The 16,538-nt window shown below is 32.4% G+C and overlaps 1 protein-coding gene across 1 annotated transcript; it reads left to right on the top strand.

Moving 5' to 3' along the window:
- The first annotated feature begins 10,178 nt into the window (after positions 1–10,178).
- Positions 10,179–16,538, top strand: LOC134690643 (kelch-like protein 24). The gene is made up of 2 exons (XM_063550629.1): positions 10,179–10,252; positions 14,710–16,538. The coding sequence occupies exon 2, from the start codon at positions 14,747–14,749 to the stop codon at positions 16,472–16,474; it is 1,728 nt and encodes a 575-aa protein (XP_063406699.1). The 5' UTR covers positions 10,179–10,252; positions 14,710–14,746; the 3' UTR covers positions 16,475–16,538.

Genomic DNA, 16,538 nt, shown 5'->3' with positions numbered 1-16,538 from the left:
AAGTTTTATTTTTGAAAAACCTGCATGCATTCAGTCCTAAATATTTCGCTAAAATAAAGTCATGGCAAAGGTTTCTGAATTTTCAGTTAAAACATGCAAGTCTTGTTATTCCATTGTACTTTTGACTATTTCCTGTTTTCAACTTTTAAAAATTTGCTATTTATAAAATTATGAAATCGAATGTTGCTTTAAAATGTATAATATATTATTGTATTTCGTTTTAAACAAAGAATAATAATAAATACTACAATGTCTATTGATTATTATTATGATTAAAGACAACTGATTATTTTAATTCTGAAGTTTCAATTTTCTTGACCTATGTGATGAAACTGTGTTGGCCATTCTGAGTATATGATACTACAGCCTGAAAATTGTTGGGTTTTAGTGAAGCACATGTTTGTCCATCAGTCTGCACACTTTCTTTTGCTGAGTGATAATTAAGAGTAGACCAAATCTTTTGAATTGAATGCAATTTTGAAGTCCATATTTATGATAAGATAAGATAAGATTTATTTTATTTCAAATGAAGGGCCCACAGGGAGCATATAGAGAATACAAGTATAAGGGTACAAAATAGCCATGATGATCAGACCAACACCAATGTCCTTCATTCTGAATGTCATTCATTCCAAACCATACTTCGTCTGGAGAGGATGAGGTAAAAATCACATTTTAACTAAGCAAATATGGCAGGAGCTGGTACACTTTATTATTTAACAGGGCTGTGAATTACATAGAGGCATATTGGCAGTTGCCTCCTATTGCGAGCTGACGCAAAAAAAAAGTGGAGAAAAAAAACACTGAAAAGAAAAGAGTGGTTAAAATCATGCATTATTTTTATAGCACAGCTGGTTGTTAGTTAAAACAACAAGGTGGTTAATCATGAATGGCATGCAGGTGTGTTCAATATTTGGATCTGAACGGTCGGTACCCAATCAGTCAACTCCTTTGCACACATAAAATTTTCCCACCAAATACTATTGCATCTGCATACATAGAAGTGTCAATATTGGCAATATTGAATGCATAGAAGTGCTAAAAAGATGGGAATCGTCCAGTCAGAAAAAATCACCTTTAGCATTTGACAAAGCCAGAATATTTTTTTTGGGTGTATACAAACATTGTTACGTCTTAACAGAGACATATAATACAATGTATTATATGTCTCTGGTCTTAATAACTTGAACTTGATAGATAAAGTTATGAGTTGGTGAGGATTCATTTTCATTTTAATAATGTTTGTCTTTGAAACGATATCAAAATTAGTTCGATTTGGACAGTCAAATAAACAACTTCAGGGGCTTTCATTTTAATTCTTTGCAAATTTTTCCCTAAACTAAAGTAAAAATAGCTTGTAAAGAGTCATAAAGCAGGATAAAGCGAAAACAAATTTTACTCTACCGGGACACGTAATTGGGAGATACACTGCATACAAGGAAAAGGCCCGAAAAAATGGATGAGATCCGTATGCGCCAAAAATGCGTCATTTTTGCGCAAAAAATGCGTCCTTTTACGCAAAAACTGTTTGCGCCACCTGTTTTAAAATTACATGGTATCAATTGCGCAAAAAAATAAAGCATACGATTGCGACAATTAGAAGAAAATGACTTCCCTCCACCTTTATTTGGACTTGGAACCTGCAGTTTACACGGCAAATGTTTTCTTTTTTGAAAAATAATTTCTTCTTACTGCTGCTGCATGCATGGTACTTCTTAATTTAATGTATGTAGTAGCTTGTTACTTCACTTTATTGTCCAAAAAGACAAACATTGAACTACAAGGATGAAATGCATAAAACAGTTCATAATAATTCCCCGTGGAATGCGTCTACTCCATTACTAGTACGTCTTGCGCTAGATAGAGTTACACAGTCATTCCCAAAAAATGGGTACAATTACAAAATTACAGTGTTGCCGGCAAATAACCACTAAATGCAAGCTTAACATATGTCACAGATAATCTTTTTCGTGTTCTAAGTGATTAATATGTTTACTAAAATAAAATTATATTATTTTGTGATGTATATCTTAAATATATTTGTGTGGTTTTCTATTCAATATACGGAAATCTCACGATTTCCGAATGTCGCCAAGAAAAACTCCAAATATCGGTGTGAATTAAAATACTTTATTTCATCTAAATAATGATTAGATTTGCTTTTTTTTATTTGACACTATATTGATTTTTATCCACAAAAATATTTTAGAATCAAAAGTTATAATAAACACTTTGATTTACCCATTAAACCAATGTCGCCGATAAATACGGAAGCCGATAAGGGCCATTCAAAAAAAAATAATTATGTCGTAATTTCGACATAACATGTCGTTATTACGACATCGCTATGTCGTAATTTCGACATATCATGTCGTAATAACGACATAACTATGTCGTTTTAAAAACGACATAGCTATGTCGTATTAACGACATCGCTATATATATAAGAAAATGTATTATGATTTGTAAGAGACTATATGACACAGAAATTAACAATTATAGGTCATCATAATACCCCCAATAATTAGAAAAGCCCCCGAATTGTCAGCTATAAAAGAGAGAGAAAAGATACCAGAGGGAGAGTCCCCGAAATGATGTGTGGCAGACAGTGTTATTATTTAATTATTAGCTCCCTTGGTAAAACTCCAAATTTCATATTTAATGTATTTTATTGTTAAATAATTTACATGAAGCTTATGAAGTATATATATGTTAATTGCATAACTTTTGCTATTTGAATTCATTGGTTAAAGATTTCTATCTATATTGTAAAGTTTGATATTTGCATTGTCGCAAAATCCTAGGCTACCTTCTTTGGATACCTTAAATAAGAAATTTATATATTTTATAGATCTCATGTCTGATTGACATATATAGATTCTTACATTGATACCAGTGGATTATCGGATTTATCCAATCGAGATAGTTAAATTATCAATTTTAAAGTTCGAGCCGCCTCGGCGAGTACTTTAAAATTTATTATTTAACTATCGAGATCGGATAAATCCGATAATCCACGAGTAACTATGTAAGAATCTGTTTCTCTAATGATTAAAAAGACATTTTCTTTTTTTCTTTACCGAAAATCCCCTTCGAGTGCCTTTCACATTGCACGAAGTTGTCAATTTCATTAACACCTGTTATCATATTTTGGTTCATCCAGTCAGCCAAAAAGGTCATGACCCTTAAAATCATCCAATGATCTTCTGAGATCACTAGCAACCACACGTTGATTAAATTTTTTTATACAATGGGTTCGAAAAGGGATAAATTTCCATAATACATATTCTTTTAGTATAGCGATGTCGTTAATACGACATAGCTATGTCGTTATAACGACATGTTATGTCGAAATTACGACAAAGCGATGTCGTTATAACGACATGTTATGTCGAAATTACGACATAACGATGTCGTTATAACAACATGTTAAGTCGAAATTACAACATAGCGATGTCGTAATAACGACATGTTATGTCGAAATTACGACATACTATGTCGTAATTACGACATAAAATATTTTTTTTGAATGGCCCTTATCGGCTTCCGTAGATAAACGTATAACCTACCGTAACGTATCTTTAGGTACAGTCAAAACATATTTATATGATTGGAAATCATGCCCAAAGTGACTTTAAGCAAAGTTGATACATCAAATTTTAAAATCCTACATTTATCTTTTATTGCAATGAAACAAAAAATCAAAAAAAATCTTCTTTTTCTCTTTTTTTCGATTGTCGCATATAAGAATCAAACCTACGTAACGCGTATTTTGGAACGTACTGACCAAAAACAAATCAAAATGATGATTATTTCATTGAAATCACCCATAAAGCTTCTCAATAATCAGTTTGAGAAAGCAACTCAACAATATTGTTACATATTTCCATGTATAATGTGAATAAAACTAACCTCCGTTTAAATAACCTCCGTGACGCAATTTTACTGTTAAGTTGTCAGACTTTTTTATCATTATCAGCGGCTGCTGACACTGCCGAAAGTCATTTTTGTAGCAAACAACATTTATTATAAAGGAAACAGACAAACAAAATACAGATTTAGAGAAAAAAAATGTTGTTTTGAGAAAAGTAGGTTAACTTGTGTTTTCCCTTTTATGTGAGCAACATTATAACGTTTAATAAACGTTATATCAGCCATTTTCTTAGATGTAAAATAGTCTACAACACAATTTGTGTTATTACGACGACAATCATAACTTTAACAGTGGTTTAATGCAAACATTTTCAAGATCATTTAGGACTCATCAATGTAACGGAGGTTATGTAAATTAAAAAAATCTAAACATGCACGTAAACACGATCATACCAATTGAAATTCTTGTACATTTTTATAGATACCAAATCAGTCCATCAATTATCACTAATAAATATCAAAAGGTGATGTCAATCATAGACGACATCATTGATTTACGTTACGGAGGATCATGAGAAATTTTTGGATTTTTTTTTTTCTATAACAGGACTTTACTCTTTTTCTATAAGGATTTACTAAGAAAAATGTTTAATTATGTTGTCTTGTTTGTCATTTAATTCCAATATTTACATTCATTTATATGTTTGCTGTTGGTAAGAACTGGAATTGTCCGTTATGGAGGTTTTAAATGTCATTATGGAGGATAGAAATTTTCAAAATGAAACTATTTTGACCTTAAAACTTCATAGTTGAGTATAATAAAAAATTCCCGAGGCACATAAGTATAACGGGAATTGATTGTCTTCTTGCGCATGTGTAATACATGTACGTGTAAGCGTAGGAATTTTTAGGCGCCAAAAAATTAGGTTGTAAAGTGACTGTTTTATATAGTTAATTCTAGCCTGTACTTCGTACTGTGAACATCGTATTTTTAAGGTTTTTTTAAGGAAAAAAGATTTGCATAATTTTGTATTTGATAAATATATTGATTTTTATGTAGTAATCGTATTTAGACTTTTGTACCAAAACTTTTCATAGCCCTTGAGTCCTAATGACTCGCTTTCTTTTCTATTTCGATATTTACAAACAAAATTATGTTTTTCTTTTTCTCATTTGATAAGTGAGGTCCAACACTTAGAGTTTCGTTGGCATGGACAAAAGGACACAGGTTTCCTAAAAGGGGTTTTCCTGGGCGGCCACGAAACATTCATTTATTAAGTTATTCTAATACAAAAGGTCAACATTGATGAGTATATATTTTTGTTGAACAATGATGTTATTGTTTTCACATTGTATAGTGTATAATATGTTTGTATTGATCATTTGTCTTATTAAATCGACAGCTCACAATATGCAGTGCTCGAGCTAGTCAACAACATAAGTTTGTGTTGTGTTTTTCTTTATATAGTTAAGATGTATTAAGTGGAAAGAAGACTATTATACATTATAGTGTGAAGGAAGATGACATTATCTGTATAGAGCTAAGAAAATTAAGTTGAACAGTATTCGGTTTAGCCGGGTAAAACATATTTTTGAGTGAAAGTTCATGAATCGTTACGGAGATTTTGACAAGAACAAGTCCATTTGACTAAAAGAAACATATAACTTGATAGAAAACAGTTTTTTAGTTTGTAATGTCAATAAATTGTTTAGAAAAGCTAGCATTGAAGAGTTTAGTGTTACTATGGATCAGCATTTAGATACTGGTTTGATATTAACCTCCGTAACAAAGATAGGGGTGTGGATTAATACAAGCATAAAAAATACATACAAGTGATTCAAAACATATAAAATAGGGTTTTTCCTGGAAAGTTGTATTATGAAACTAAAATATTATACAGCATAACATTTCATTAGTTTAAATTCATTACTAAATAAGTTGTGGAAACTACTAATTTGAATTATTTTTTAAACGCTATATTAATTCAGACCTTAAAATTGGCATTTGCTTTCAATATATACAGAATAATACGTATAAATCAGTTTGCTATGGTGGTAAATGTAAACCATTTCACATGAGCCTGGATTTAAATCTTGTGTTTTGCTCTAATGTAATTTTTAAGATCACTTTATACAATACTAACCTCCGATACGTTCATACTTACCTTGGCTTACAAAAAATGCTAAAACTTGAAAACAACTAAAATGGTGTAAGTAAAAATTAAAAAAAATGACAGACTAGATATAGACACAGAGGAATACAGCACTCTCTCTCTGCTCAGTTGAAATTAATTTTTTAACAGTGTTTACATTCGAATTGTACCCAATTTTTTGGAATGACTGTACAGCTCATTTGGATAGTGAGAGCAAATCACAATTGTCATCAACGTATGTGGCTAAAATATAATCAGCAAAAGCTTATATTTTCTTCTCTTTTGGCATATCTTGTATTAAATATTCAGCAAAGCAACACTTTTTCTTCTCTCTGAGTCTCTCTGTACGTTAACTGTCTACTGCATTCAAAGACATTTCTCTCCAAATGCTCATCTTCATGGTGAAATATCTCCGATCATATGGTACTTTTTAAGCCAAAAATAAAAATAATTAATCATTTATATTTATGACAGATATGTGTACAGGTAAATTGACGCAAATGTGTTCCCGCGGATTATTTGCATGCGTAAATGATACATTTGGAAAACAAAATTTGACGCAAATGGTATCCCTGAAAAACAGTGATTGGCGCAAAAGGACTGCTGCCGAAAAAAAATATCCTTTTCTGAATGGAATGGGTCCAAAATGTTTTTGCTCGGCGATAATAAACTGCCTCCCCTTACAGGGCAGGCAATTTACGGCCCCTGGCTTACTTGCCTTTTGAAATAAATAAATATAAGAATAGAAAAATGTACAGTCCGAAGTCCTACGAATGCATTTCAAATGTGGTCCTTGATTTCATTGTTTTCCCTTAAGTTCTGCATGCACGATTTTCAAGGTCAAATAATTTGTAAATTTCGAACAGGGCACCAACAAGGCCCCCATCTTATTATCAAAATAAGAAGATATGGTATGATTGCCAATGAGACAACACTACTCTCCACCAGAGCCTTATCAGTAAGTGTCTTAGTAGACGGGATTCAGTGAAGTTTATGTGAGGCCGGACTAACAACACTAAAAGGGAAGCTGAACTGCATTGTTTGCGTATGTATACGCATAATGGTCCGTAATCACATGACAATGAGATGACAGTCCAATAAAATATCATAAATATGGTATCATAAAAGTTGCTGAAAGATTAATATAAGTACAGAATACCGTTTTTGGCTCTTTTTGCATAAATAGATATTCGTACATAGTTACTTACTATTTCTCGATCTACATGTTTCTTGCAGACTGCAATCTTTTTAATCTGGCCATCATCATCTTACATGTATACGGGTTGATACGATTTTTCGCACAAGTTGCAAAAATATTGTTTTAATTATTCGGCTAAAGATATGGTATAACTTGTGAGAAACACCATAATGAACACAAATATGAAAGCCATTGTCTTGCGTATTGAAACAGTACCGCTACGTTTCGTTTTCTAGGAAGCGTTCCAGCGGGAAGTATAAGTGTTCTAAGAAAGGTCGTTACCATATTTATTGAATAAATACTTGTTTGCGTGACTCATGATGAAAGCTAATACTATGTATTTGGCTAGTGTATTGTCAGCATTCTATTTTTTTTTCTTCATGGCTCAAGATAGATATTTGAACGCAGTTTGCCAGACCGTAGAAATACAAAAGAAGCAAAAGTAAGTGGTCTAAAACTCTTGACATTTAGCAAAAGAGAAAATAATTCACAGAGTTAACCGCTTTTTCAAACAGTTTTACAATTGGAAATATGATGCAAACGGAAGTCTAACCATTATAGATTATTTTAAGTTTACGTGACAATTGATGTTAATTGATGATCATTGATTGCATGTTATTTGTCCTTGGAATGTTGGCATGTTGATCAATACGCACATTTGAAATACGCAAAAGTTCTTTTCTCTCTCATTTTTGTAGGCCGTACTACATACATGCAGTTGACTATCGTGAATTGCTTATATTCACTTCATTTGATATTTGTCCAATAGGCAAGAGTACCGCATATCCTTATCTTTTAAAAAGAAACATATGCGTTAATGAAAGCTTAGATTTCGATATGTTTAATTAGAACAATGAATTCTATATTTTTCTAAATGTACAATTCCTTGGTTAGAAATTAAGCGCCATTCACGAACAAAAACTACAAAATTTCATATACCCGAATATTGACATTTTTCCGGAAAAAATAACCAAACAGAAAAAGATGTTTCCAACCGATCTTTAGCATGATGCCTTTTTCATAAAGTTTGTAATCTATGCCTTTCAACTGAGTCCAATGTTATTTATATATATGTGAATATGTGAATTCCGTTGATATAGCAAATTAATTTATTGGTTAGATATAGGAAGATGTGGTGTGAGTGCCAATGAGACAACTCTCCATCCAAATAACAATTGTTTGTTTTGCTGTTTTTGAAATTGCTGAACGAACGAAAATTATTTCTTCAAAGTATATTTTCAGAAATTCAAAATATAATGTCAATTTTCTCACTATTTAATACTAAAATAAAACCAAGTTTTAAGAAAACTGTGTATGTTCATTAAGTTAAAAGGTCAATCCCTCCATGTTGACCAGGAACTTGGCATATATAATCTGATCTGAGCGGATTCAGCCATTTAAAAAAGGGGTCCCAACCCAGGATAAAGGGGGTTGGAATTATATGTCCCCATGCAATTGCATTGAACGGCCAAACAATAGGAATTGTTCCAGCCCCCGGCCCCCTTTTCTGGATCAGCCACTGATACTGTTCTCAGATGTAAACGTAAATTTACAGTCTTACTTTCTTTATATCAAGTTAAATGATTTTACTATAGTCAGGAGCCTCTGGCCTTTGTTAGTCTTGTATGATTTTAAATTTTAGTTTCTTGTGTATAATTCGGAGTTTAGTATGACGTCCATTATCACTGTACTATTATGCATATTTTTAGGGGCCAGCTGAAGGACACCTACGGGTGCGGGAATTCTCGCTACATTAAAGACACATTGGTTGCCTTCGGCTGTTGTCTGCTCTATGGTCGGGTGGTTGTCGCTTTGACATATTCACCATTTCCTTTCTCAATTTTATATATGTGATCATATTATATTAAAATCAGGATAAAGTTGTACTTCATTTTACAGTATCGTACTGCGCAAATGATTTATGTACCCTCAACTAATACTATTGTGTTTGTATTTAAAGTGTACTTTCTCTGTATTTATATTTTAGAGAATAAGGTATCCATCTACTAGTAATATAAATAACGGTATAAAAAAATACATGCATACAAATGAGTCCCTTAAAAAGTCAGCATTTTAACAAACAAAATTCCATTTACTAAAACATCCGTTTTTCGTCTATTGTTTTGTTCATGAATACATCTGAGGCCCGTTTGAATTATTTATTATTATTATTAATTTTTGAACGTTATTACTTCCCATTATTAGTATTATAAATTATTATTTCCCATTATTAGTATTATAGGGTTATTGCATGAATATTGGGGAATATTGTCCCGAGTAGATGCACGAGCTTGCGAGCGCAATATATGTTCTACGAGGGACAATATTCCCCAATATTCATGCAATAACCCTTTTATTGTATAGCAATATAATATTTGGAAGCAAAAATTGGTCTAAACTAAGATTTAAACATTGATGACGTCATGGATTTTGAAGATTTATTGCACTAGTGCAATATTAGAATTTATTGCACGCTAACTTTTGGTTACGATCTGTGGGGAATATTATATTGCTATACAATAATATAAATTATTGTTTCCCATTATTAGTATTATAAATGATTATTTTCCATTATTAGTATTATAAATTAGTATTTCCCATTATTAGTATTATAAATTAGTATTTCCCTTTTTTATTATTATAAATGATTATTTTCCATTATTAGTATTATAAATTATTATTTCCTATTATTATTATTATTATTATTATAAATGATTATTTTCCCTTATTATTATTATAAATTATTATTTCCCAGATGACATATAGTATCAGCGTGATGAAATTTGCCATTGCTGATTATTGCTGATTAGGCTATGTAGATTCTATCAGAGACATATAATACATAATTGTATTATATGTCTCTGATTCTATGTACACAGTTGCAAAATAACTGCTGTACATCAACTGAATACGGAAATGTTTTGCATCCATTCCGATATTGGGATATAGATGATAATTATCTCCCTTTGTAAACAAACGAAACTTGTGTAAACACGAATTTGATACTTTTAAAAATAGGAGACTAAATGTAAGAAATTTACTTTTGTTCTATTGAAGAAGTTGAAAGACATATTACATCTTTTTTTTGTAACTCACAAGAGTGTTTCAATCATGTGTGCTCAAAATACCAAAGCACTCCAGATAAGACCCTGTCCATAACAACTGTCTATATAAATTTGCTGTTACTTGAATGATTCAATCCACCTCTGAGTCGGTCTTTAAGTATTCAAGTATTATACCTCGTTCCCACTATGCCTTTTTATTTAACTGGGTCTCGACCAGAATTAGCTACCCTAGGTTTAATTTAGGTTGGGTGAATGCCTTAGGGTCTTGGGTGAACTGCCAACTGGGATTAACCTTTTCTCTGCCATAGGGCCTATCCGGCCTATTCAAAAACACTACCGTTGAGTGCCACGCTGAGGCCCAAAGGCCAACGGAATTTTGACGTTACGTAATAATAAGCATTACGTCATAGTCATTAGTGCCAGAGTGCTTGATTTGGAAAATGGGCGGCGTGAACGCCGTGGATTCGGGTTTTGCCTGTCAGAAGAAGATGAAGAACCAGAGTTTAACGTTACCCAACGGGGAACAAATTAGAAAGCCAGATAAAACTGGATTTTTACAAATGTTAATTATGTTCATCATCAAAACTACTTTATCCGTACTAAAAGAAATAATATAACTAAAAAAGAAGATTTTCCTTCTTTGAAGTCATAAAAAAAATTCTAAAAAGAATTTCTCAGTTTATTCAAATTGAGCAAGCGAGGGCACCTGATAGCTTGGTATATAGATATAGGAAGATGTGGTGTGAGTGCCAATGAGACAACTCTCCATGTTTGAAATTCTTTATATTCGGAAAATAAAATGATGTCGCATTGTTGTTTTGTTTAGGGAAGTTGTATTTTTTGTTTATTCTAACTATAAACTTTAAATTGCCCTGTATCAACTATTCAAATTATCTTCTGTTGTGGTTGTCGGTGTTTCTGTTTCCATGTACTATATGTTCACTGAATGAATTTGAATTTATATAAAAAGTGTCATTAGCTAAACAAAACAAACGTATAAAAGGACAAACTATAGCACACAAAATTTCGAAGCACACACGTGCATATGTTCTGATAACGTTTACAGGGTACATGTTTCCGGAGAAAATTAAAAACATTAGATGACTCAATTATCTGCAAATATTCTTCAAACAATTCTATTTCTTTCTTATCAAAAGTAAAATCCAACAAAATGTGCCTTCAAAATATATATTTAGTATTTTAAATGTGTTAAATATTTGAAACCAATAGCAAAAAAAATATTACTGTACATCCATAAGACAGAAAAAAACAATACAAAAATGGGAAAAAAATAAAAAGAGTTAAGGGGTCAACAAACACTTCCGCCCATAAATTGTATGGCTTGATCCCTACTACACAAATATACGGTGGCAGAATGCGGCCATGAAAGAAAAAAGAAATATGTTGTTCCCTCAATATACTATGTCGTTCCCTCAAGATTCTATGTCGTTCCCACGAGATAGTTATCTCGTTCCCTCAAGATACTATGTCGTTCCCACAAGATAGTTATCTCGTTCCCACAAGATGCTATGTCGTTCCCTCAAGATAATATGTCGTTCCCTCAAGATGTTATGTCGTTCCCACAAGATAGTTATATCGTTCCCACAAGATGCTATGTCGTTCCCTCAAGATACTATGTCGTTCCCTCAAGATGTAATGTTGTTTCCTCAAGATAGTTATTGCGTTCCCTCAAGATGATATGTCGTTCCCTCAAGATATCATGGCGTTCCCTCAAGGTAGTTATCTCGTTCCCTCAACATAGCAATAAAATTATATTAATATGAGGAACAACATGTATCTTGAGATAACATCATAATTTTTTTCTTTCATGGCCGCATTCTGCCATCGTACAAATCACGACTGCTTGTGGATGAAATGAGAACAAAAAGTGTGGAAGATATAAAGGGTAACACAAAACCAGTCCTCCTAAAAAAACGCCCGGGAAGAGAAAAAGAGCCCGGAGAAAATAAATAGCGTCCGGGAAAGAAAATATAGGGCCCGGGAGAAGAAAATAAGATATTTAATAACAATAATAACACGATAAAAATCATTGCTCGTTTTATCTAAAGTGTGAAGAAAGTGTTGTTGCACTTTTACATTTTAGATTTTAAAATTGTATATAAGTAAGTAAGACGTAAATATAAACAAGAGGAAAACAAAAAATCATGAATTGATATTGTCCTCGATCAAAACGTATATTTCGTTATTTAAAAAAATCAGTGCCCGAGTTCTAATATTCGCAACTGCATTGTGAGTACTCTTCAAAGTTTTGTATTTTATTATACACACTTGAATAGCCATTGGACGGTCGTGGGAGGGTTTCAACATGCCTGTCACTAAGAAAAGTTAACCCCACAGCTAAAGCAAATATGACCTTGTGGAATGTGCAGTTAAAATTATAAAATTTATTAATTTTTGTTTTTATAAAACCAAACCTGTTCAAACCGCGGCTTCTCATCGGTGATTCAATGGTTTTTGTTTTATACCAAACACCTGCTTTTAAAATTCATAGTATAATTGTTTTATTTGCTGCTGCTGATATGCATGTGCGTGTCACTTTTATCGTTCTTAAATAATGTGTAACTCTTTTAATTTTATAAAATTACGGGTAACGATACAGTAACATGTACTGCACAATAAATAAGTACGTCTGAACCAGTGACAACACTACGACAAATTTTATCGGATCATTGGCTGAAAACACATTCTGTATATATAATTCGTCTGAATATCAACCAAACAAAGTAAGATCTGTAAAGTTGCGGAATTCTATATTCTGTTCAATAGGGGAATGGCAAAGTAACGTCGTGATTACATTGTGCATCAAATTCTAAATTTAAAAGTTTCTATATATATAACATGTACATTTGAAAGGATTCAAACAGTAAACACAAATTCGTGTACTCCTGTAAATATCATGTAAAACGGAAAATGTATTGACATAAAAGATAGTTTCAAAGAGCTGCATCTGATAAAAATCGACCGAATGCAAGTGAGTTTATATATGTGCATGTATATAAGACTCAATTTAAGACTTTGTTTGATTTTGGAACATTCAAATACGAAAAAGAAGATGAATTTTGGACTGTTAGTAGGGTTCTTATAACAACTCAGTTTTGAAACACTTACAGACCCTCTGTAGATTAACAGATTTTGCATAAGATCGATTTCTATTCGACGTAGCTCAATTTTGATACATTTATATACTTCTTTCTGAAGAATATTAAATTCGCTCTTTCCCACGAACTATAATATTTCTTGCATCCTTTTTTTATATATATATATTTTCTGCTCTAATAGGTTACTATAAACTTTGCATATTTCTTAAACACCCACTAGATTGACCATTTTCCTTTATTATCAAACAAAAATCTAACTGACAAACGTCGACCGTCGTTATATGCATTGTTACGCTTCCTTTGTGACGTTTTCCGTTGAAATTTGAAATCAAGGGCCTTTCTCTTGGCACTCAACGGTAGTTTACCCCAAAAAACCGTGGCACTCTAATGGTTAAAAGTATGTTACACCTAATTTTTGGTGGAGTTAATGAAGGTAGCACTATTTGCCCTTTACCGTCAGATGTCAAACAGTGATTTTTGGCTACCGTTAACGTCAAATTGATTTAAATTGAACCCGTGATTCGTCAAACTATCCTTATTGTCATGATCATGATTCATCAGAAGTCGAAAATAATTATTGTTATTGTCAATTTTGGAAAAAAATCGTCAATATCATTCGAATTTTTTTACCCTTTAGAAGAAAGTGCATATGTTATCATCATGCACCAAATATACAGTTAACGTAATTTTGCAAGAATGTGGTGGAATATGATATTTCTGGTTTTAACTATTTACTGCTATTGTATGAAAAAAAACACCACAAGAACACAATAAAGATAAAGAGATAAATTCTGAAACAAACTTTTGAAAATATGTTTTTTCTTTTGCAGTATTTTTATGATAAATGTACAGTAAGTAGGTGTACAACATGTACATGTACAAGTAAGTAATTTTTATTGGTTTGAAATCCAAATCGCAGGATTGATACCAAGACAGTACACATTGGTTATACACAAACATAGAAACATATATATATATCAGACATGTACAAGTAACATGATGTAGATCTTTGAATGTTTTTGACTTGATAAATTTGTTAACTTTCATGGATTGTTATGAAATTTGGACAGAACCTTATCTTCAAGACCGAGAAAGAGGTATCTCAAGAAAAGTTAGATATTACTATTACTCATTTACACTGGCAGAAGCAATTGCAGACATAGGGTTCAGCAGAACCCATTATGATTTTTTTTAATATTTTCAAGATAACCGTCAATCACTTCAACAATATCATTGATCCTAATAATATAAAAAATAAAGTCTGTTGATATAAGATAATCTTTTTTTTTCTTTCTTTTCAGGGCAAGGGTTGATAGCCCATATTAAGAATAAACCAACATGGAAACCTGCAACCCATTTAAACTTTACTTAAAAGATTTCCAAAATGGAATGCAACATCTCCGTGAAGATGACTTGTTCCATGATGTTGTCCTTGATGTCCAAGGTCAAACCTTTCCTTGTCACAGAGTTATCCTTAGTGCATTTTCAAACTACTTCCGGGGAATGTTTGTATCAGGAATGGTTGAAAGCAACAAAAACATTATTGAGTTGAAGGGTTTGGAGTCAAAATGTATTTCAAAAGTATTAGACTATCTGTACGGTAACATTAAAATAGATCCAATGGCTGCAGAGGAGATTTTAGCAATAGCCGTTTATCTGCAAATCGACTGTTTAAGAGAAACTTGTGAGTTGACATTAGGAAGTAACTTAGATAATTCCAATGTTATACGACTATGGAACATGTCATCCAAGGAATACCCAGAATGCACTATTCTTAGAAATTTTTGTGAAGTTTATATGCTCTCAAACTTTTCAGATTTTTCAAACTCAGTTGAAGCATTACATTTAGAACCAAACGAGGTCATATTTCTGTTACAACATGAAGAATTGTGTGCACCTACCGAGGATGTGGTATGTGAGTTTTTGATGCATTGGTTTCAACATGACCTTGAGAACAGAAAATGCTATTTGGAGGACTTATTCAAATGCAGTAACTTTCCTCTTCTTTCTGGTGACTGCTTAACAAGATTCATAGAACATTTTCCATTGATGCGAGAGGACTGTTTGCAACCATTCGTGCAAGATGCTATTGTTTATCAAAGCAATCCAGCTGTTCAGCTAGATAACTTGACTTCTGCCATGGATTTCCGTTTAAGATCTAGTAGAGAAACATCTATAGTTGTTATAAGCTTTGCACAGAATGTTAGTGATGCTGGACTGCACATTGAAATGTGGCGCTATGGATTGCACGAAAAACAATGGGAGAAAATGTCTTCCCTTCCATCATACCCTGGTATAGGTTTTTCAACATGTACTTATGGTGAATCAACTATTTTTCTCTCAGGTGGTAGTACAGCAAACACATTCTTTAAATTTGATGGCTCGGATAATCGGTGGGAACAAATGGAGAATTTACCGGAAACCCGTTGTAGACATTGCATGATTGGACTAGATGATTATATTTATATTTTAGGTGGGACTACGAGTAGGCGAACAAATGCTATTGAAAGATTCTGTTTAGATTTAAACACTTGGGAAAGATGCGGTGAACTCCAAATGGCTGTTGACGATTCATCTGTTGCAACAGCTCATGACAAAATCTACGTTTTCGGTGGATTTTCTCCAGACTTTGACATTTTAAAAATGGTACAATGTTATGACACAGTCACTAAATCAACAACAATTGTCAGTGTAGTTCCAAACATGTATGATCTTATTGATGCCGTTGGTACAAACGACAATATCTATATCATAGGACGGCAAAGTGGCAAGGTAATGAAGTTTATTGTTGACAATGCTTTTGAACCGGTTCAGGTTATACCAAGGTTGCAGGAATCATACGGAATAATCAAACACGGAGATTCTCTTTTCCTACTAATCAATGACAGTGAAGAAAGTGACGATATTGAAGACCGATCTATAACCTCCATTGTTGAGGTCAATCTGAAAACTGGAGAGAAAATAGTGGACCACAACCCACTTTTGAATACAAAATTTGATTGTCATTGTCATAAATTAGTAATTTCTAAAAATACTTACAGCTTTAAGTTTAATAGAATAGGCTGATAATTAACAACATGTAGATTACATTAACAGGATAATAAATTTTAATTTACCATATTTGCTCTAA

Source organism: Mytilus trossulus, chromosome 11 (assembly GCF_036588685.1).
Source record: "Mytilus trossulus isolate FHL-02 chromosome 11, PNRI_Mtr1.1.1.hap1, whole genome shotgun sequence".
NCBI classification, from domain to species: Eukaryota; Metazoa; Mollusca; class Bivalvia; order Mytilida; family Mytilidae; genus Mytilus; species Mytilus trossulus.
This window is presented reverse-complemented; position numbering and strand designations above follow the sequence as displayed.

What these genes read in the sequence shown, in the direction of transcription:
- LOC134690643 (XM_063550629.1), top strand. Translation starts at nt 14,747, where the DNA reads ATGGAAACCTGCAACCCATTTAAACTTTACTTAAAAGATTTCCAAAAT.